This window comes from Phaethon aethereus, assembly GCF_964289735.1.
Source record: "Phaethon aethereus genome assembly, chromosome: 9".
Lineage (NCBI taxonomy): Eukaryota > Metazoa > Chordata > Aves > Phaethontiformes > Phaethontidae > Phaethon > Phaethon aethereus.
This window is the reverse complement of record NC_138585.1, coordinates 9,761,897-9,783,771: the sequence shown is the minus strand read 5'-3', so window position 1 is coordinate 9,783,771 and position 21,875 is coordinate 9,761,897. Positions and strand designations below refer to the sequence as shown.

The 21,875-nt window shown below is 40.6% G+C and overlaps 1 protein-coding gene across 3 annotated transcripts in view; it reads left to right on the top strand.

Moving 5' to 3' along the window:
• DOCK10 (dedicator of cytokinesis 10) overlaps positions 1-21,875 on the top strand; it is a gene marked incomplete at its 5' end in the record, with an annotated part of 166,292 nt that overhangs the window by 129,630 nt on the left and 14,787 nt on the right. For all 3 annotated transcript variants that reach the window (XM_082003361.1, XM_082003360.1, XM_082003359.1), the window contains 21 exons: positions 551-647; positions 1,934-1,978; positions 2,469-2,644; positions 2,772-2,888; positions 3,862-3,973; positions 4,684-4,805; positions 4,888-5,002; positions 5,161-5,227; positions 5,973-6,020; positions 6,675-6,776; positions 8,993-9,121; positions 9,804-9,912; positions 10,638-10,775; positions 12,531-12,713; positions 13,284-13,394; positions 14,797-15,012; positions 15,729-15,786; positions 16,119-16,217; positions 17,982-18,088; positions 19,537-19,659; positions 20,594-20,707. In XM_082003361.1, the coding sequence (XP_081859487.1) occupies positions 551-647; positions 1,934-1,978; positions 2,469-2,644; positions 2,772-2,888; positions 3,862-3,973; positions 4,684-4,805; positions 4,888-5,002; positions 5,161-5,227; positions 5,973-6,020; positions 6,675-6,776; positions 8,993-9,121; positions 9,804-9,912; positions 10,638-10,775; positions 12,531-12,713; positions 13,284-13,394; positions 14,797-15,012; positions 15,729-15,786; positions 16,119-16,217; positions 17,982-18,088; positions 19,537-19,659; positions 20,594-20,707 (2,388 nt within the window). The remainder of the gene's footprint in view (positions 1-550; positions 648-1,933; positions 1,979-2,468; positions 2,645-2,771; positions 2,889-3,861; positions 3,974-4,683; positions 4,806-4,887; positions 5,003-5,160; positions 5,228-5,972; positions 6,021-6,674; positions 6,777-8,992; positions 9,122-9,803; positions 9,913-10,637; positions 10,776-12,530; positions 12,714-13,283; positions 13,395-14,796; positions 15,013-15,728; positions 15,787-16,118; positions 16,218-17,981; positions 18,089-19,536; positions 19,660-20,593; positions 20,708-21,875) is intronic.

Here is a 21,875-nt window from a genome sequence, read left to right as displayed (position 1 = left end):
CATAATACCAAAACCCCTGGGAGCTGGAATTCACTGGCCTCAGTAGAGGAAACTTTCACCACTATCAGTAAGATTTGGATCTGGCCTGTGTGGCTGAAACTTTGTATTCGGTTGACCAAAAAAAGGGGCGGGGGGGGCAGGCAGGCAGCGAAAGAGAGAAGAAAGGCATAATAATTACGATGGTCCCAAATTTATGTGAACTGGAGAAGATACCACTATGATTATATGCAATAGCATATACCATGAAAAGACCCAGTGTAGCTTTAAATATGCCTTAAATGTTTAACTTGGATCAAGCTTGTATTTATCAGTGCATCTTCAATGAAAAATCATGGTTGAGGAATCCAGTAAAGCGACTGTGACAAGTTCTTTTGATAACAGAGAAGAAAACCAAACATTTATTATTTGTGCAGCTTGGCATAACAAGCCGTAAGGTTTTATTGTTGGTGTGAGTATGAATGTTGAGGTAGAGATAAATAGTAGCGCAGCTCTATCTTGCCATTTCTCCTGTTTTAATGTTAACCGAGCCATTGCCTGTTGTGATTTTCAGACTTTACATCAGTTCAAATTTGATTTTCTCCAAGAAGTCTGTCACCACGAGCACTTTATTCCTCTGTGCCTGCCCATACGGTCTTCAAACATTCCTGGTAAGGTGTCACCCCAGAAGGGTTTCTGTACAACAGCAAATTGTCAGGAGGTTCAAAGAGCAGATAACAATTAACTCTGTGAAGTCTGCACATCAGGCACGGAAGCCCCAAATGGCTTTTCAGGTGTGGTACTTAAGCAGTGTGATAAACGACATCATTTCAGTATGGTGTAAACATACGCAACCCCTGACAGCCCAGTTAGGAGGTGGGAGGTGACTTTCACTGGAAGTTTTGAGGTGAATGAACTGGACTATTTGTGAGGACTAATTACTAAAGCTGCAGTAGCCTTGAGTTGATGAGCCTAGTGAAGAGGTTGAGCAGGTACAGGAGGAAGGGGAAGAAGCTGAGGCGGTGATAAGGGCGTTGGGAAACTTTGCTAGTTGGGAAAGGCTTTCCTGCTGCTGTTGGGAGCGTGACTTGTCCATGTGGCAGCCCCTCCTTTGGAGGCAAGACCTGAACTGGACAGGCAGCAGGAGTCTGGAAACATCCATCTCACAGATAATAGGCCGTTAGTACTTTTGCCTTCAGAGTATCTCTAGGATTGGCAGGCGTGTCCCACACAATAACCCTTTTCTCCCAAGTTCTTGGCCTCTGGCAAGCCTGAACTTTCCATGGTCACTACGTAGTGCAGTGTTTTACCTGGAGCAGTGAGGCAAGAGAGGCCCATTGCAGAACGTGTCAGTAATACCCCCGAGCTGCTGCTCAAGGCAGGGGTGGGTACTGTGTGTAACTATGTTCTGCGGAGAAGCATGAACAGGTTTTTGCCTGTGCTCTACCACAGGAGTGGATCCACCCTGCCCATGCCCCAAAGCCAGCAGCCGCCCTGCATTCCATCTCGTGCACTGAAATCTGTTGTTTTGAACCCAACTTTGTGGCCAATGCCCAGTATCGGGTGCTTTTCCTCTTAGTTTCAAAGGCACTGGGATTTCAGGCCTGAGCACAATTCCCCATTCTCACAGTTTTCTGTGGCTTCCGGGAAATTCACTTGGAATGTGGTGCTTTTAAGTTGCTGAGGGAGGAAGGTATCTTCCAGTGGGAAGCAGAATCACCTCTCTATGCAGCATCTCTCAAACCATGGGCCCTTGTCTCCTTTTTGCTTCAGTTTTTACCACCAAAAAGTGAGTTCAGTTCTGGCACTTAGGGCTTTCTTTAACAGTAGAAGCTGTTTCACTCAAATTTGAGTCAAATCAAAGAAAAAGGATACAAAGTAAGTATATTTTTACACTTAAGTAAAACAATATGCATGATTTTTGCCTATTTTTGTTCTCCATTTATGAAAAATGAAGACCCTGTGACACCTTCAGAATCAACACAGGAATATCGAACATCAGGTATGAACAAAATGACTGCATAAGGAGTAAGTAGAATTGTGCATCAAGAGCTTTAAGATTTACTTCAACTTCTGCCACTGAACTGTGGCAAATTTAGGCAAAAATTATTTACCATTTTGAAAAATTGAATTATTCTGGATCTCTCTGTGCTTTAGAACTCCTCTAGGTAGAATATGGGAACAACAATTTGGACTCTGTGCCTCAAAACGAATACTCTTATTGTGTGCAAAACATTTGAAATTCTTATATAGGAATGTGTATATAACTTGTCTTTCATTATTAAATTGTAAAAACTGCCTTTTTTCAAGAAATATTAATATTAGGTTAATTTATTATAACAATTGAGGGAGCATAATTGGATAGATCAGGAAATCAAGTTTTAACAGTGGATTAAATCAATAGAAGTTACTGAAAATTTGGAAAACAGGAGAGGGTTTTTTTAATGTAACCTGTATATTCATTTAAGTGTTCTTGTCCATTTTGTTCCAAGATATTCCAGAGTACACATTGACCAATGAATTTTGCCGTAAACATTTCTTAATTGGAGTACTGCTGCGGGAGGTTGGTTTTGCCTTGCAAGAAGATCAGGATATTAGGCACCTAGCTTTGGCTGTGCTTAAAAACTTAATGGCAAAGCATTCATTTGATGATCGATACGCAGAGCCGGTAAAGAACTGTTTATTCTTTTTCATTTGCTTGTTCATACAGTAGCTAAACATATATGAAACTTCCTTAGCCACCTGTATACATTACTTAGTTTCTTCAGGATTATGTTGTGTGTTTTATTTTTTAGGCAAAACAGGCACAAATAGCAAACCTGTATATGCCGCTCTATGGAATGCTTTTGGACAATATGCCAAGGATTTACATGAAGGATATGTTCCTTTTCAATATCAATACTTCCAATCAGGTAATTAACGTGATATTTCAGAACATTTAAATGACCAAACTGAGGTCTGACCCAGTAAATCTGGTGGGAAGCTTAGCTGGTCATGAATTAGCTAACAAAATGCAGTTCCGAAGAATGCTGATTTGTTTGCACCTATAATGTTTTTAGAAGCCCTTGATTTGCAGAGCACTTGCAGGGCCCTGGGAGCCTGCTCTGGAAGGGTACAGCCGTGGGTCTGGAACAGACCCAGGACACTGGCTTTGCCTGGGCTGGAAGCTCAGGTTTGCAGCCCCAACCAGTCCATCCAGTATGTCTGCCCTGGTGCTGTGGGCTGAGGACCCTGTCCTCAGCCAGGTCGCTTGGCAGGTGGCTGGAAGACGTTGTTACAGAGAAAAACTCCCATCACACTCAGATTTTCTGCAGGGTTACATCATGGATTCACAAGCAGTTTCGCTGGTACAACAAGGGGACTGTGAACTATACCAGGAGGCAGAGGGAATGCATACAAGTAGCTGAAGGAGGGAAGGGGTACAGCTTTACCACCACGGAAAATGTCTGTATAAACTGCGCATGTGGAGGAGCATGTTTGTTTATTTCATAGAAGATTAGACGTGTTAATAGCCCTGCCCTAAAAACCAGAAACAGATTTCTGTAGGGGTGTTGTGTCTTTCAGTCCTTCTAGCAAACCAGCCTGTTTCATCTGATCGTTGGTAGCAGCAATTAATACTCCTTTCCCAATGCTGTGCTAGTGTTTAAGAAGCAAACACAGTTAGACTTGATCTGTCCTTTACAACTCCAATTAGGAGAAGGTTTCATATTGCAGGTAACTATTTGCTGTGTTATAGTAAGCCTTGATCTTTTAAGGCTGTCACATCTAAACAACTGAAAGTAGGTTTTCAAGGTCAATGTCTAAGAAAAATCGATCAGGCGTGCTGTCACCATGAAAGTTAGGATATTATTTACGGGATTTTATTCTGTTTATTTCAAAATACAGGGATCTAGGGATGACCTGAGCACAGCCGGAGGATTTCAGAGCCAGACAGCAATGAAACATGCAAACTCTGTGGACACATCCTTTTCTAAAGATGTTCTGAACTCTATAGCAGGTATAAATGACTGATCATGCACACAGGTAGATTTCTGTGTATCTCCATCCATCGTGCTTTCTGCTTAGTATTCATGCAGGATATTATTAACCCATTTTATACAATATTCAGGGAAACATGATATGCAATGTTTCTCTTCCTTTTGGGTGTTTTTGGATTGGGTTTTATTTCTGTTGTGAAGCCACTCTTCTTCCACTGCTTCACTTATTCTCCTGCTTTGGAATTATGACATTATTCAGGCTTCCACAAATCCCGGTGCCTGAGTTCATTCTTGCAGACTCTGCCTGATTTAAGAATAGTTCCAAGGTTTCTCCTGAAAACTGAAGTCTCTTGGAGGCAAGTATTCTTAGTTTTTCCAGACTTAATGGAAAGATAGAAACACAACTTTGTTCACTTCCTCCAAACCCCGCTTCAAAATTCAGGGAAGTGCATGGGCATCTTTCCACTGATTTTTGTGGCTTTAAGTCAGGCCTTACAGAATGCAACAGGCCATTTTAATGCCGTGAATAACAGCAAACTGAATCATTTTACGTCAACTTGTTGCATGTTTTCAGTACTAAACATACCCATCAATGGCTTTGCTATTGGAAGTTCAAAGCACTGGTGGCAATTCAGCATGTGACACATTTTACGTTTTCCATTTTTCTTGTTAGGTTTTTGTATCCATTAATGTTTTAGTTTAGCATGTTTGCTATGACTTTCATTTACAGCCTTTTCATCAATAGCTATCTCTGCAGCAAACCATGCTGACTCCAGAGCTTCCTTAGCAAGTCTTGAATCTAACCCAAGTACCAATGAAAAAAACAGTGAGAGAACTGACACCTGTGAAAAGGTACATGTGCAAATGTTGAAAACAGTTACTAGAGGTGCAAAACTATTTCTGTGCTTAAGGGCCTTTGCTGTTAATTCAACAGATAACAAGACCTTTGTCTTTGATCGGATCAACGCTTCGTTTTGACAAATTGGATCAAGCTGAAACTAGAAGCCTTCTTATGTGTTTCCTTCACATTATGAAAACCATTTCAGAAGGTAAAAAAATGTGCACTCCTAATCTACATTGCTGTAAAATATTGTGAATGCTGAATCCAAACATTAAATCAGAATAATTGTCAGTGTATTCTACAGGCTTTGGGTCAAGTTTAATTCCCTGTAACAGACACGTAATATATTTTAATATCTCCCTTTAGATGCACTGATTTCCTACTGGTTGCGAGCACCATTCTCAGAAATAACAGACTTTTTCAGCATTTTAGAGTAAGTTCACTTTATGGTTGGTTTATTTTGTGTTAAATGATGATGTTCTGAAGTGACTGCTGCAAATGATTTCTCTTTGAGTTTGTCCACCTAGTGGAATAGGCCGAGATAGCTCTTGTATCTTAGATTATTTTGCCATAATCTTCCAAAGTCATAATGAGGCATTACTAATAAAATCCTTATCCTCCAATATGAACAAGGGACATAATGCTTTGGGTATTCCTCCTAAAAGATTTTCATAGTAGTTTCCCCATTTGGGGGTGAGATTCTGTTCTTACATTGAGAAAAGTATTTAGCTCCCGAAAACTTCCAAACCATAAGAAAAGCCATGTAAGGTAGAATTACCTGCTTTTCACACCTCCAAGGTGGTTTGCTCAATCCAATCTATGCATGTCTGCAGAATCCGCGCAGGTAGCTGTTTTCAGAATTTCCTCACCATCTCGTAAGTGAAATGGAAGTTATTTAACTTCAACCTGGCGAAGAAGCAATGCTTTTGCAGCCAAGTCTTTGCCTTTGACTTTGCCTCCTCACCAGGCAGGAATCTTCCATCATGGAGAAAGGGAACAAGGGTGTGGAAAGTGGTGCCACATCTTGTGCATCCCTATTCTGGGAACTGCTGCATCCTATTCTGTTTGCTTACGAGGAAGTGCATGTGCCACAGGTCTCTTCAAAGCACTAAGACTCAGATTTTTTCCATAATTATGAAGCCATTCATAGACATAAAATATGTTGTTTTACCTTTCAGGGTTTGTCTGCAGAATTTCAGATATCTAGGAAAACGCAATATTGTAAGGTACTTGTCTAGTTATAGACTGTATGTTACCGTATTAAATACTACTGCATGACATTAGGCCTAAATGAGACTAATAGTGTATCAGTTTTCTCCTGAAAGCTTAAGTCTGACATGCAGAAGCCGATGTCTATTTTATTTTTTCTTCTATGCAAACAATGTTATCGTGATGTTCTGGACATCTGAGTACATACCTGGTGTAAAAGATGAATCGCGTGTGATGATACCCACTATGGCATTTATAACCCATAATACAAGGCCATTCTTAACCATATTTCTGTGCATATGCCAAACAAAGGAACTTGAGTGCTGTATTTTCCATCCATATAATGGAAAGAATGGTTTAATGGGCATAGATAAATGTTCTACAGCAATAAAAAGAAATTTCCTGTCCCTACCCACTCTGAAAAAGCATGAGATTGTGTTCCAGCTGTGAAATGTGAAATGCACACTTTGTCTCAGTTGATGTTTCATTTATAATTTAATGCTACCACTGTGAACTTGTCTATATGTCATACTGTAGAAAAACAAAAGGTTACCAGATGAACCAGTTCACGCTCCATGGCAGGTTGTCTCAGGCCTGTATTTATTCTTCAGAGGCATGGCAAAATCAATGTCACGTTCCATAACAGACTAACAGTTATTTTCTCTTAACAGGAAAATTGCTGCTGCTTTTAAGTTTGTTCAGGCCACCCAGAATAATGGAACCCTTAAAGGTTCAAACTCCTCTGGCCAGGCATCAGGTCTGCTCTCGCAATGGTAATGACACGTTATATTATTAACTCCTATAAACCCACATCTTTGTTGTCATCCTCCAGCCCTTGTACACTGTCACAGTGTTGACTGAAAAGAGGTTGACACAACATGTAACACATAGAGCCCCTAAAGCCATAAACTGTAAAAGAATTGAGTCCCTTTAACTTCAACGTGACTTAGAAGCTGTTGTTTAAAATGTTACGTTCAGAAGAATCCTTAGTTACTGTCAGTATTGTTAAGTATTGCAGAAACAGTAGCTGTTGTTTTCAGCTCAGATCCCTGTCTGAAAGATAATCCACAGTTTTCTCCAACTTGAAGGAATTCATAGGTCTGCAACCTTATGCTTTCATGGAATCTTACTGCTTCAGGGGTAAATATCTATGGATGCAGTTACAGTATTGGGGGATTTGTTTCTCCCCAATAACCTGGGGTTGCAGATGGGGAAGTATCTAGCAACACAAAGTCAAAATTAAGAGTGGGTTTACTTGATCCCTGTCTTTTTACTTCCACACTGCAAAGTGTAGCATAGTCTTACACTGTTATGTCCATGTCGCCAGTTACAGAATCTTTCTTTCCTGGTCTTTTTTTCCTCCTAGTCTAAACATTGCAAGATTTAATCATTTCACAGACAGCATGGTAACAAGCTGCAGGTGCAGCTCATCTTTAATAGTCTTTTTGATCCCTTTAGGGGAAAGTGTGATTCTTTTCATGTTAATAATGTAAAACTCAAGAGAGAAAGGAAACTTTTGACTCTGTGCAGCTTGTGGTTGTATCTAAGAGCATGGTGAGAAAGTCCCCCTTCCTTATGAGCTTGGATCATTGACTTTTCTCATTTATGTATAGCTAGAATATGCTTAGCATTATAAGCATGTATCTTGGAATGGAACAAAGGGGAAAAAAGATGCTTTCTCTGCCATACTTCTTTCTTTGTTCCTCTACTGTGCAGTTTTCAAGAAACAGCACTGATTTCATTACACCAGCTGGAACTGGCAAGCAGGCTTTAGGAGACTGTTGTTCTGTTGCACATTTGCAGGTGAACCAACATGGTAGGAATCCAGCAAAGTCATGTTTCTGCTGTCTCCAAACCCTTTACACTTTACCTCCTCTAGATCAGCATTTGCTGTCCAAATGGCTATTTGTTTGGCCTGTTGTAATACAGAGCATTTTTTCATGAGTTGAGAAATGAAGTATTGCTGGTGACCAGCTCTAACTTACATTTATATATTTCAGTTTGCTGAAATGTTCATATGAAACCAGACTTCCCACCGCCCTGCCAAAAAAAAAAAAAAAAAGCAAGCACCTTGAGATCAAATTTCTACATGTTCCAAATCCATTAGCTTGCCAGGATGTCCACCCAGATCCTTCCACTGTGACCACTGACGGAAGACTTGCCAGTCACATTGATTGGCTAAAGTCTGGTCATCAATTCCATACCGGTGACAGGAACTTTTTCTTTTTTTTGTTTACATCTGAAATGTTAATTTTCTAAATTAATTTCATAAAAATAACAAACATAAAAGAGGATTCAGCTAGGTGCAGGAAGTAATTCTGCCCTAGAATATTTTTAAATTACACAAATTTAGGAAGCTACATTTTTAAAAAAATAAATAAAAGTGTATTTTAATAAGTGACCTGAATTTTGCGGATGTTAAATCTTGCTGAATTCTATAGTGGTTACAAATTCAAAATCCTTTCAAAAATTATGATAAGCATTGGTATTTTAGTTCTAAGCTTCTCATTATAAATTAATAATGTTTGTCAGCGTCAAGAGGGATAAATGAACACACGCATATGCATACATATTTTTACTGTTGTCAGTTTGTCACCATTTTATTCCTCTTCCAGAAGCTGTGTTAGTTCTTCCATGAGCAGAATACATTTTTCTTGTATTCTGAGTTAACAGAACTCATCTCAGTTTCTCTTCACCCAAAGGCAGTTTTCTAAACATCAGCCAGCTCTTTAAGCTGATGCTTTTTTTTCAGTGCTCAGTGAGTGTTTTGTCTCCTGTGATCTCAAGAAATCACAGCACATCTGTTCGTTTTGTCAACCTCACTGACTTTCTTCTTAATCTTTGTTTCTCTGAAAAATTTTGCATCGATTTGTTTAATTTAGCCTTTGAGAAGTACTGCAGAAAATTCTAAATAACATGGAAAAATTCTGTGTAGGCATGATAGTTTATTCCTTGTTCCTGTTTTTTTAATGATACCTTTCAATTTCAGGATGCATTCTACTTCTAGTCACGATGGCCACAAGCATCATAGATCTCAAACATTACCAATAATCCGTGGCAAAAATGCACTTTCTAACCCCAAACTCTTGCAGATGATAGACAGCAGCACTGCAAGTAAGTACAAAAAATTATTTATTTCCTTCTGGAATTCTATGGGGTTTGGATCAGGCTGTATACAATTAAATCTGTTTTCATGAGTTTCAGTGAAATATAGCCTGAAGAGAAGAGCCTAAACACAAACAGAGCTGCTGAATCTGCTTTTTTTCTGGAGACTAAGAAATCTGAGCTTAAAAAGTTGATCAAAGTTTATTTAGAAACAAAAATAATTACAATAGCCTGACATATTTAAATAGCCTTAATGACAAGTTATTGCCCCCTTCCCAGCATCTCTTGCATCTATAGTTATGTACCTTTCTGGACTAGCAGATGTACACTGGCTGAAATACATTTATTAAATCTAGCAATAAAAGTGACCTTTTCATGACAGAAGGTTCTTTAAATGATGAGATCAAAGTCATCTGTCCCACTTTGCAATTAGGTTTCTCTCCTCCTTTGAGAACAAACAGAAACAATGAAAGAATATACTCACATCACTGGTGCAGCTGGTAAAAGTTGACTCAAATTCCCTCCCCTTTCATCTCCTATGAGCAGTGATCTTCAAAATACCCCTTTGGTTAAATGTGCAGTTAGGACCCCATCTCTACTGTGCTGAGACTTAATGACCAGATTGCAGAATTACATCATCGTTAACTACACTCAGAAGATCATTTGTCTTCTTGCTTTTTATGTGTTGCAGGCAGCTCCAATGAAACGGACATTGTACAGTGTGTAGACACAGAGGCAAACATTGCTACAGAAGTTTCCCTCACAATCCTTGACCTGTTGTGTCTTTACACTCTGAACCACCAGGTATGTTTTGCTGTTTCATTTTCTGCTTGAACTGGTGCCATGTGGGATACGTGGTGGAGGAAGGTCTTGGGGAGCAGGTAGACAGAAAACTTGAAATGCCTGAGACACCAAGGTAGGGAAATAAGATATGCCAGTCCTCAGTGAAGGTATTTTATGAAGGAATTGACTCTTAGTACCTAGACTAAGTAGAAGGATGTGGAGGAAGAGCATCTTACGTATCCAGGGCTATGTACAGCCCTGCTCTGCATGAAAGGGTCATGCATCTACTAATATGTCACCTTATCTGAATCATGCTTATCCCACTAGATAATCAGAGACTTTAGACGAAAGATTTCTGAACTGCTTATCTATATCGCTTCAAGTCAGCAGGTGGATCTTCTGCCTCTTTAAAAGTTGTTCTACAAATTTTGGCCTAGATGACTTGCTGAAGGTTTCACAGCTACAACAGAGCAGGCAGTTCCTTTTAGGTTTAGTGTCTCCTTTCTGCCACCCTAGCCCTTAAGTCTAGCGTTTACCACCTACAAGTAAGAGCACAGGCATAGGAAAGTGCTGTCCTTGAAAAACTGCAAAAGGTCTGCAGCAAGCTGGAAATGCCTCACCAGCAGAAATTTTACATTGAAAAAAGCATCTCCATAGGAACACTCCAATGTAAAGTCTAGCAGATCCTTCTTCTGTTTATTCACTTCAATAACCAGAATGTCCTGTCTTGTCTGCGACTTTTTCAGAGGCAGCTCCAGCAATCTGATTGCCAGAATGCATTGATGAAGAAAGTCTTTGACACACACATGCTCTTTTTGCAAATCAACCAGTCAGCAGCAGCTCTGAAGCACGTCTTTGCTGCCCTACGGCTGTTTGTAGGCAAGGTAACTATGGTTTTATTCTGTTAGTCTGACCTGTTAATATGTTACAGCAAGTGCAGCTTGAGGACAGTTGGGTACTTCGAATTCAGAGTTCTGAACTTCACTGTACTAATGCTCATTCCTGACAAAGATCTTCCGATTTATTGCCGATTAAAAGTGAGAAGTTCACAATATCTGAAAAACTAGTTCTGTTTTGGAAAATGAAAAATTTACTAAGAAACTGAAAATTGTAAAGTAAATAGATAAGTAATGTCCAGGTCTGTGGTGTCTGGCTATGTCATAGCCCTCTTGGCTTTCATGCTTTTACCACCTGTGGAAGAAAACTTGAAACCCGAGAGGTCCGTGATCTTCATGGCGGATACCTGGGTTGCACAGTCCAGCAGTGAAGGGTTACAGCTATCCACAGAGGAGCTGCAAGGAGAGTATTCCCTGCACTTTACCAAATGTTCATCCAGACTAATACAGTTTTACAAATACCTCGTTTTCAACATAGAATAGTTTTTGGACAAAAACATGCTTATTTGTCAAACTGTTTATTTGCTTGTGTTGCACATATGTAAATGATCATGGGCAATTAGATGCTTTGTGCCAACTGCAAAGGCTGCACGATTTCCAAGTCATAGACTTAGATGAGATCCTCTTAAAACTAACCAGAATGTAGCACACATAACAATTGCTGTGGGGAAGGGAAAATAAGCAAGGCTGCCCTGATCTCCCAGATGTTTCTATGAAACGCAATAGCGTAGATCAGTTTCAACCATGTGGCCTCCTTCTGGTTGTTATCTCGGGGGAAAGAGGAGGAAATCATGCTTCTCCCAGTAACATAGCTTGAGGCCATGGGAGTATAATATAAAGTAAACCATTCACAGACAGCTTTAAATTACATACCAGACAGTCAGGAACAGAACTCTTGTGCAATGGGGACGGACGAATAAATATCCAGGATCGTCCTTTTCATTCATCCTGTAGCTCTGAGGATTGAATTCTTTCTTTGTAGTTCTGTGGGAACAGGGGTCAGTCATGGTTCCTGCAGCAGAACCTCTTGGGCGATACTTGAGATCTGTAGCCAATATGTACAACTTCCACCTCTCCTCAGTCTGTCTTCTGTTATATTCACGCTACTGATAAAGAGTAGGTATGGTTTGGAGAGCCATCTTTCACTCTCTGTTGTCTCCTGCTGTTCAAACCCTTCACTGCTGTAAGTTTGCTGACTTTGCTTGCTACTCAAAGTGTTTTCTTTCTCCTGAACAACTTTTATAGTAGTACAGAACTCCACACAGGCTTTTCCTGGTTAGCTACTCTGCATTCCTTGCAGATAGGCTGCTCTGCTTTTATGCTTGCTGTGTGCCAGCTGCTGTCTGGAGTTTCTGAAGGCCAGTTTGATCGTTGCATTGCGTATGGTGTTTGTATGAAAACCTGTGTGCAGTTTTTACTTAATCTTAATTTGCATATGGGATTATGTTTAGCTGGTGGCTAATTTTTTCACTAAATGCTGGTGTGAATGAATATGTGACAGAGAGTTGTTTTTACTGCAAGCTTGACAGAAAAAATTATTGACTCAGAATAACTGTACCAAGGCCTGAGAGTAGTGCTAAACATATTCAAGGTCAGGTTGGACGGGGCTCTGAGGAACCTGATCTAGTTGAAGGTGTCCCTGCTCACTGCAGTGGGGTTCGACTAGATGACCTTAAAAGGTCCCTTCCAACCCAAACTATTCTGTAATTCTATGATTCTATATTCACATGTTTTTTTCAATAGTTCCCATCAGCTTTCTTCCAAGGACAAGCAGATCTCTGCGGTTCACTGTGCTACGAAATCCTGAAGTGTTGTAACCATAGGTCACGTTCAACTCAGACGGAGGCATCTGCTCTTCTTTATTTTTTCATGAGAAAGAACTTTGAATTTAACAAGCAGAAATCAATAGTCAGATCCCATCTACAGGTAAGTGAAGTGTGAGATCATCAGTATTTACCTGATGTGCGTTGGTTTTTATCATTACTATTTTTATGCATTGTAGCAAAGCAATTCTTTTGGAGTCCTCAGACAGGCAATTCTCTGTGGCAGCTTGATTTTCATGCCAAGTCTGAAGACACTGGGCTGGATTCTCTGCGGTTCTTGCGCTGCTTGGCTCTGGTCCAGGGAGAGACAACAGCTGTGAATCTAGCCACTCTAGCCAATAAATAGCCAGATAAATGGCTGTTCTTGATTCATGTGCATTGCTTACTGCAGTGAGGACATAGCTGATGAAGGAACTAAACAGAATCAGATAGTATAGTAACAGAAATGTAAAGTCCAGTAACAGTGAGCTTACACCGCAAAATGTGAGCGATTACAAACATTGGAAAGATTACTCACAGTCATTGTGTTTGTATATGTTATCTTAAGACAGGTATAAAAGTGCATCTCTGCTAGCCTGGTACATCAAGTCATACTAAAATAGGGATTAAAAACTATTCAGAAACTTTGATTTTCTTTGCTAATTGCACCCTGTGTTTGCGCCCCCCCATACAGCTCATCAAAGCAGTGAGCCAGCTGATAGCAGATGCCGGGATTGGCGGATCTCGTTTTCAACATTCGCTTGCAATTATTAATAATTTCGCTAACGGAGACAAGCAGATGAAAGTAAGAAACATTTTTCGTCAATCACTACCTCTTGCAAAAGGTCAACAATTTCAGAAGAGCAAGTGTTTCAGTGAATAAAATTGCTGTCTTTTATTAGACGGTAATTTATGCATTCCTAGTGTGCCTTTTTCAGGCAGCCTGAAGTTCATGAAGATGTTTGTGACTCAGAAGCTTAGTAATTGAAAATAATTTTTAAAAGAAAAAATATTTTTATTTTAAAATTGTATTATTTGTTATTCGCTGCTCTTTTTATTTGTTTGCCTGATGTCAGAGAAGATACTGTGCATTGTGTCTAATGAAACACAACTACAGTTGACAATGTTTAGTCTACAAAACTGTCTCTTTAGTCTGTTCAGTAAATGCGTAGCAGAAACATGCACAGAGGTTTGGTTTTGTAACAGCCTGAAAAAGGCACTTAGCTCTTAGATTAGTTACCATTGTTATTATATTAATTGTCTGTACTAAAGGTGTTGGAAAGAGATCCCAGTTTTTAATTTTTACAATTCCTGTCCAAACATTTGTCAACATGCACTTTGAATTTTATACATTGAAGGTTTTTTTTACTTTCTCTGAAAGTGATTTTAGGGCATCTCCACTGAGGTTAGTAATAAAGTTAGTGTAAGCAAATTGGTTGATAGTTAGCATAAGTAATTTGATGTCTTATTTAATAAGATGCAGTTACAATTGTATTTATTTTCAAAATCCAGCTTTGACTTCCCAGTACTGCAGTCAGTCACGCTGCTTCTGTAACATGTTCATCTCTGTGTCACATAGAGGAGGAAGCATTTAATTTCATTTAATTTTTTCTGGATGTTTTTACTTTTAAACAAAGGGAACGAGAGGAAAAAGTCTGAATATAGAAATGTATTTCATCTCCCATCTGATAAAGAGAGACTACAATGCTCACTTAAATATGTTGACAACAGCTGATACGAGTAATACAAGGACTCTGTTTTAATCTTGCGCAGTGTGAGAAGGCCAGGAGCCAGACTGTTGTGCTTTATTCACCGCAGTGAAACATGCTGTGAGTGTAGTTAAGCAGGATAATCTATAGTGCATGGTTCTGTTCGTCAGCTCAAAGTGTACGAGAATCCAGCTCTGGATGCAGTGAGCGACCGAGGAACAAATGTTTCTGTTTGCTGACTTGAGTGGAGTTGCCACCTACAGACGGTGGTGTAGCTGACTGCGTGGGATATCTAGTAGGTGCTATGACACCTCAGTAAAAAAAGTCAAGGATTTGTGTACAACGTGTACGTGCTGTGGAACTGTGACTCTGCTTCAAAGCCTACTGAATTAGGGAAGGGGAGGAAGGTCTTCCATAAGTAGGACTTTAGCGCATTCACGGGTGCTGCATGTGGCTCTTTGGATGGTTTTAGTGATGTATTGCTTATCTTTCCCAAAGAACATTAATTTCCCAGCAGAGGTGAAGGATCTGACGAAACGCATCAGAACGGTTTTAATGGCCACAGCTCAGATGAAGGAGCATGAGAAAGACCCCGAGATGCTTGTGGATCTGCAGTACAGCCTAGCAAATTCATATGCCAGCACACCTGAATTACGTAGGACATGGCTTGAAAGCATGGCCAAGATTCATGCAAGAAATGGAGATTTGTCGGAGGTAATATAAATAAATGAACAGGAAATCCATTTGTCTTTAGGCTGAGATTTCTGATGACAAGGGCTCTGAAAGACAGACAACAGTAGTGATTCAAGAGAATCATACAGTGTCTCTCATATACTTTAAACTAGAGGAAGACAGGTTTGAAAAACACCTAGAGATGTGATGTGCTAATTATCCCAGTTTGCCTAATCCTGACTACCTGATACATGCAAGTCTTGAGCAAGACTTGAAAATGTCTGACAGGGAAGCTGTGGTCAGTATCACGTTAGCATCTCTGCTGCTTAACCCTAGCAGGCACAGTAGCTGTAGTGTAAATGAGGTTATGAGCAGTGCATAACTTACATAAAGGATTTTCTTCTCCCCACTATGGCATGAGAGATGAGCTTCATTTATAATGTGTTGTCCTTTTCATCAAAAACTAAATGGGTGATGCAAAACTCCAGTGCATAACCCAGGAATATCTTCTTTACTAAGGAATGTTAATGGTTTTCTTGAGCAAATCTATGCTTTTATCTAGAACACCTAGTGAATTTAACACTCAAGAAGGATTTCATCATTTAATCCTTTATATTCTTAAATGGTTATATAAATTTTGTCTTCCCTGTTTTGCAGCATGACTTGACAGTAATGAATGTATGTGCTCTTTATTCACCTGTATGCTGTAAGTCATAGTGTACTTTAACGTGTACGTGTATCTTGGTCTCTCATTACAGGCTGCTATGTGCTATATTCATATTGCTGCTCTCATTGCAGAGTACCTGAAAAGAAAGGGTAAGATCGACATATTCAGAGCCAACTATGTATCTATTAAACATTATTGTTGAAAATAATTTCTAGCTGTCCTGCTTTCCTTTTTATATATATAAAGTACTCTTAACGCTGCTGGGATTCTTCCCAAATACTTTATTTTTAAAATATATCATAAATGCTAGTATTAGCACTGGAATAGTGAAAGTGTGTGTTTTGTGTAAAGGGGTTTAATTAAATGTTTAGTAAGCTAGTGCTAAAAGAGAATGCTTCACTTGTTAGTCTGTTGTTATTAAATATGCATGTATTAACACATACCAGTAGCAGTGTACTAATACCATCTTACACTATCATAGGTTACTGGAAAATGGAAAAGATTTGTACCTCACGTATGCTCCTGGAAGATGGTCAAGTCTCTGATAGTAATGTGTTACTAACAACTCACAATGGAGGAAGTGAGTGCTCTAACCATGCCTGTTCATGGGTCCAATAACATAATTAGGGAGTCAAATTACTGTTCTCCAGCTGATCTGGAAAAATATCTACCAAAATGAAAATATTTATAGTGCATGTTGATGGCTGTAATAGCAAGCAAGTAATGTCAGAAATATTGTATGTTACTTTCCTGATGCTCTTTGGCTGGTTTGATGAATTGCTCAGAATGTCTCTGTTTAAAGGCTTTTTCAACAAGAGAGCAGTCTGCTCTTCATCGGCAACAGAAATCCCTCTCAAGTCAATTGCTGTTTAGCACACAAATCCATGTCCAATTCCTTGACTATCCAAAGCTGGGAGGGCGTGAGGGCGGAATTAATATCTGGTTATCCATATCTAACAGTATAGATAAAGATTTTATAAAAAAAAAACTGTGATGCTTATTAGAGAAGTGCAGTGCAGGCTTCTATTATTGAATGTTTTTATGCCAGTGGTTATTTAGTTTATGAAATGTGTATTTCAAAGTAATTCTCAGCGTGAGATATTTTAGCAGTTTTCACAAAGAGCAATTCTGGGGGGCAAGGGCAGATATCTGGGGAACAGAAAACTGTTAGTTTTGGAAAGACCATGGTTCTCTGATACACTTGGAAGCATCTGTGGGTGAGATGGAAAAATACATCCTTTTAGAAGGAAACTTTCTGTGAAGAGCAGTATTTTGGAGATGGTTCACTAGTGGTAAAATACTTTGCATGAATGACAGATCACAGTAGGTGGAGTGAAGAACTTGTGGGTCATTTTAAACCTATGTTTAAATGGTTTTCAAAACTTGACAAAGGGGAAGGAGTCTCTCTGTCCCAATGTGTAAAGGTTACCTTTTTAATTGTGCCTTACTACCATTTTTCTACTTTTAAATTGAACACAAACTGTGTCAGGAGTTCATCGCCTCCACTGGCAGGTTTACTTTTGCCATTCAAGAGTGGTAGTAAAATCTTTGCAGGTCAGACTCTGCCTGATTTGTAATGTGCAGTGCTTGTGTAAGTTCTTCTTTCTGCAACCATTGCATTAAGGCCCCAGCTTAGCAAGTATTAAACGTAAGCTCGGCTTTAGTCCTTGAAGCATTCCCGTGTCAGCAGCTTCTGCCACTGGCCTGAGCTTTCTACAGGAGAGTTCCTCGGTTAGGGCTGCGGTCGCTCTGCTGACCCTGAGCAGGATAAGGAGATAAGGAGAGCCGCTGCCAGGGTGTCCTCAAGCCAGCAAAGGCGCAGCGTGCTCCGGAGCGGCCGTCTCCCCATCGGCTGCAGCAAGCCCCGGGCAACTGTGCCCCTCTTGCTTTGGAAATCTGGTGGGTGGGATGAGTGCAGGTCCCAGCGTGTAGCATTAAGCGCCTGGAGGTCAGGATGGGAGCTACAGCGTTGGTTTCATGAGTATGAATTGTCTCTCCTCAGCCTGCAACAGCAATTCCTGTAGAGAGGAGTGCTGCATGCATAGTTTTACAAGGGCTGACAGTATTGTACGGCTAAGGAACTGAAATGCTAAAGAGAGGAATAATACTGCATCAGGAAAATGTTAGTTACCCTTTACCTGCACAAATGGATTTGTATCATAGAGAAAATGTGTAATAGCCTCATAAATTCAGTCAGTTCCATTTGTTTCTCATCAGTTGGGCTGTGAAAAAAGTAACTAATCCAGTCAGACAAAATCAGCTCTCTTTTAATAGCATCCAATAACTTTTTGAATTATGTGGTTATTCAGTCATTAATTGACATTGTTATGACTTACACTTCAAGGCTTATTTTCCATGGGATGGCCTGCTTTTCTGAGCATTACCCCCAACATTAAAGAAGAAGGTGCTATGAAGGAAGACTCTGGGATGCAAGATACTCCCTATAATGAGGTCAGCAGCATTAACATTTATATACTTGCTCTATATTAACAGAGGGTGTTATTTCTAATGGATGCCTGTGCATGTTACAACAAATTACAACAAAAATCGGGGCCAGTCTTGTTCAATATCTTTATTGATGATCTGGATGAGGGGATCGAGTGCTCCCTCAGTAAGTTTGCAGATGACACCAAGTTGGGTGGGAGTGTTGATCTGCTGGAGGGTAGGAGGGCTCTGCAGAGGGATCTGGACAGGCTGGATCGATGGGCAGAGGTCAACTGTATGAGGTTTAATAAGGCCAAGTGCCGGGTCCTGCACTTTGGCCACAACAACCCCATGCAATGCTACAGGCTTGGGGAGGAGTGGCTGGAGAGCTGCCCGGCGGAAAGGGACCTGGGGGTGCTGGTTGACAGCCGGCTAAACATGAGCCGGCAGTGTGCCCAGGTGGCCAAGAAGGCCAACAGCGTCCTGGCCTGTATCAGCAATAGTGTGGCCAGCAGGAGCAGGGAAGTGATCGTGCCCCTGTACTCGGCACTGGTGAGGCCGCACCTTGAATACTGTGTTCAGTTTTGGGCCTCTCACTACAAGAAGGATGTTGAGGTGCTGGAGCGTGTCCAGAGAAGGGCAACGAAGCTGGTGAGGGGTCTGGAGCACAAGTCTTCTGAGGAGCGGCTGAGGGAACTGGGGTTGTTTAGTCTGAAGAAGAGAAGGCTGAGAGGAGACCTTATCGCTCTCTACAGCTACCTGAAAGGGGGTTGTGGCGACGAGGGTGTTGGTCTCTTCTCCCAAGTAACTAGTGATAGGAGAAGAGGAAATGGCCTCAAGTTGCGCCAGGGGAGGCTTAGATTGGATATTAGGAAAAATTTCTTCACTGAGAGGGTGGTCAGGCATTGGAACAGGCTGCCCAGGGAGGTGGTGGAGTCGCCATCTCTGGAAGTGTTCAAAAAACGTGTGGATGTGGCGCTTCAGGACATGGTTTAGGGGACATGGTGGTTCTGGATTAATGGTTGGACTTGATGATCTTGAAGGTCCTTTCCAACCTTGTGATTCTGTGAAATTACAGTGAGAGTGTACTTCACACAGTATTAAAAGGCACATAACTTTTGAGTGAAATGCCATAGCTGTTGTACTAAACAGCTGGGGTAGGTGTTTGGCTAACCAGAACATTAAGTACCAGCGCTGGAAGTTAGGGCAGGGGAGAGCCCACAGAGCAAACCATTCTTCTGAATGAGATGTCAAGTATTCCAATATTTTCATGTTACTGTTATTTCAAGGGTTTTTCATCTAAAGAAGAGGTAGCTCACCAATATCTGATTAAACATTGTGTCATTGAAATAAACCTTAATATAGAAGACACAGAACAAAAATTAAATACTGAGTATGTCCTTTTGCTGCATTGCTATTAATTAAATGCCACCAGCTGTCGAGTCACTGAGCTATTTGTATTTGTGGAATTGCAGAATATTCTTGTGGAGCAGCTGGAGTTGTGTGTTGAATACCTGTGGAAGTCTGAGAGATATGAGCTTATTGCTGAGGTTAACAAGCCTATCATTGCTGTTTTTGAGAAGCAGAGGGATTTTAAAGTAAGTTGTTCGTTTGTTTGTTTTTTAAATTATCTTAAGACAACAGTAAAGATCAAAATTCTTAGGGGGGAAAAAAAGTGCTCTCTTTAAACGGAATGTTTTTTTCTTCCTGTCTGTAATTTCTCTATTTAATACTTTGTACTGTGAGTAAATGAAAAACTTTGGTACCTTACCCTCCTCTTTTCAGCATCAATACAACAGTAAATGAACAAAAACTTTTCAAACAAGCCTCTTCTGTTAGCTAGTGGATGTGAATTTTTACATGTGCTTTTAAACCGAGAGCACATTTGTGTTGTATTTAAGTTTCAAAACTGCTGATAAATTGTGTGATCTCTTCACAATTCCAGGGTTTCTTAGTTTCTTATTTACTTGGCAATTTCAATACATAATGGATAACCAGATGATAATCTCATTTACTGATTTTTCTGGTTTTAAATTTAAAATAAGCAAAGAAGTAGGTAGCTATAAGCTGTATGCTGAGGAAGCAGGGCCTCAGATTTAAACTTAGTTGAAATTCTGGTTTACTGTCCCAAGAAAGCGCTTTTTGGTGGTAATTGTGGATAGCACATCTTTGCATGGGGTTGGGAGCTGACTGGAGTTATTGGCACCCTGCTCTCTCCCGCATATAGGACAGTTGGGTTCTCTGACCACTTAGTAGGTCCCTACCTCTGCCCAGTGGTGGGCTGCTTGCGTGCCTGTGTGACTCTGTACACAAAGGCACCTGCTGCCACATACTGTGCTCAAAAGATGACAGAAACCTTGAAATGAATCTTTAGTGACTGCTGCCAACGTTAACCCTTAGCATATACAGCCATCTTCGCAAAGGTTTGGTAATCCAGTTAAGACAAGCCATGCTTGTGTAGAGCCTTTGTGTTATTTCCCAAAGTACTCGCGCTCTCTCACTTCTCCTTGCTCTCCTTATGTCTTAATGTAGAGGCTGTCTGATTTGTACTACGACATCCACCGCTCATACCTGAAGGTTGCAGAAGTAGTGAACTCTGAAAAACGTCTCTTTGGGCGATATTACCGTGTTGCATTTTATGGGCAGGTAAGTCAACGTGTTCTTTTGTTTCCCGGATTCCCAGATTTCAGCCACTTTCTTCTAGTCCTGATGTATTTCAGGAAGCTAGAACAGGGAAACACTTGGCAGTGAATCATGGGGTAGAAGTGCCTCGTGGCTCAGACTCCAAGGAGGATTTCACTCAGGAGAGAGTGCATTCAGTTGCATCCGTGTAAACTGCTGCTGTGTGTTTAGTAGTAATGGAGAACAGACTTGCATGTCAGCTTTGGTTCTTGACTTCATCAAGCAAAACTGAGATTGAGGCAGGATGGTTTTTTTCAGAGTAAAACTTAAATAAAACCAGATAAGACATCTTTGATATATGGCCCTCTCTTCAAATAGAGCTTAAAGCAGAGCAGTATGCAGTAGATGTTTTGTTGTGTTTCTCACTGACTCTGGCTTCTGCTTTCAGGCCACCTCTGATTCTGTGCAATATACTGTAGAGTAGTTTTATTCCCTCTGCTGTGCTTTTAGCATCCTCAAAGCATTATTCTGTGCTTTCTTCCACTACAAACCAGTGCAGCAGTCAAGCATGTTCTTAAGACCTGGTTTTGGCAAGCACACAATTTCCTTTACTCTAAAATAAGGTGTGTAAACAACAGATTGATGTGAATCATTCTGTTTGTTAATTAGATTTTAATGCAAAAATTTGCTCTTTTCTCCTTTTGATCTTATTCAAGGCCGTGGTAAGTCTAGTTCTTTTGCATGTTTTGTTTAATTCTCCTCACACGTCCTCCATCCTTCCCTGTACTGTTACTTAACATTAACTTCCCTATTCTCTCGATTCTTTGGTTCGTGGCAGATGAAATAACATTGTTCCATTCATTGTTGCATCCTGCAAACTAATTTTTGTTCGTTCAGTTACCTGGATTACCGAGCTGTACCTGTCGCCGTGTTGTGTGTGCTCCATGGGGCCCGATGCTGTGTCATCTCATCTCAGTGAAAGTTTTTCTCTCAGCTTCGCTGGGAGTGGGATTGGAGCCCTTCCTCCCCTGTTGAAAAATTCAGCGTGGCATTCCTGCTGTTTGAATGCAAGCCTGCTCTCCTGGCCTGTGCAGTCTGCCACGTACGGCGGTGGTAGCTGGAGCGCTCCAGGCAGGCTGCGGCCACGGGCCTCGCAGTACCTCGTAGGAGCAAGCAAATTGGGAGTCGGAGG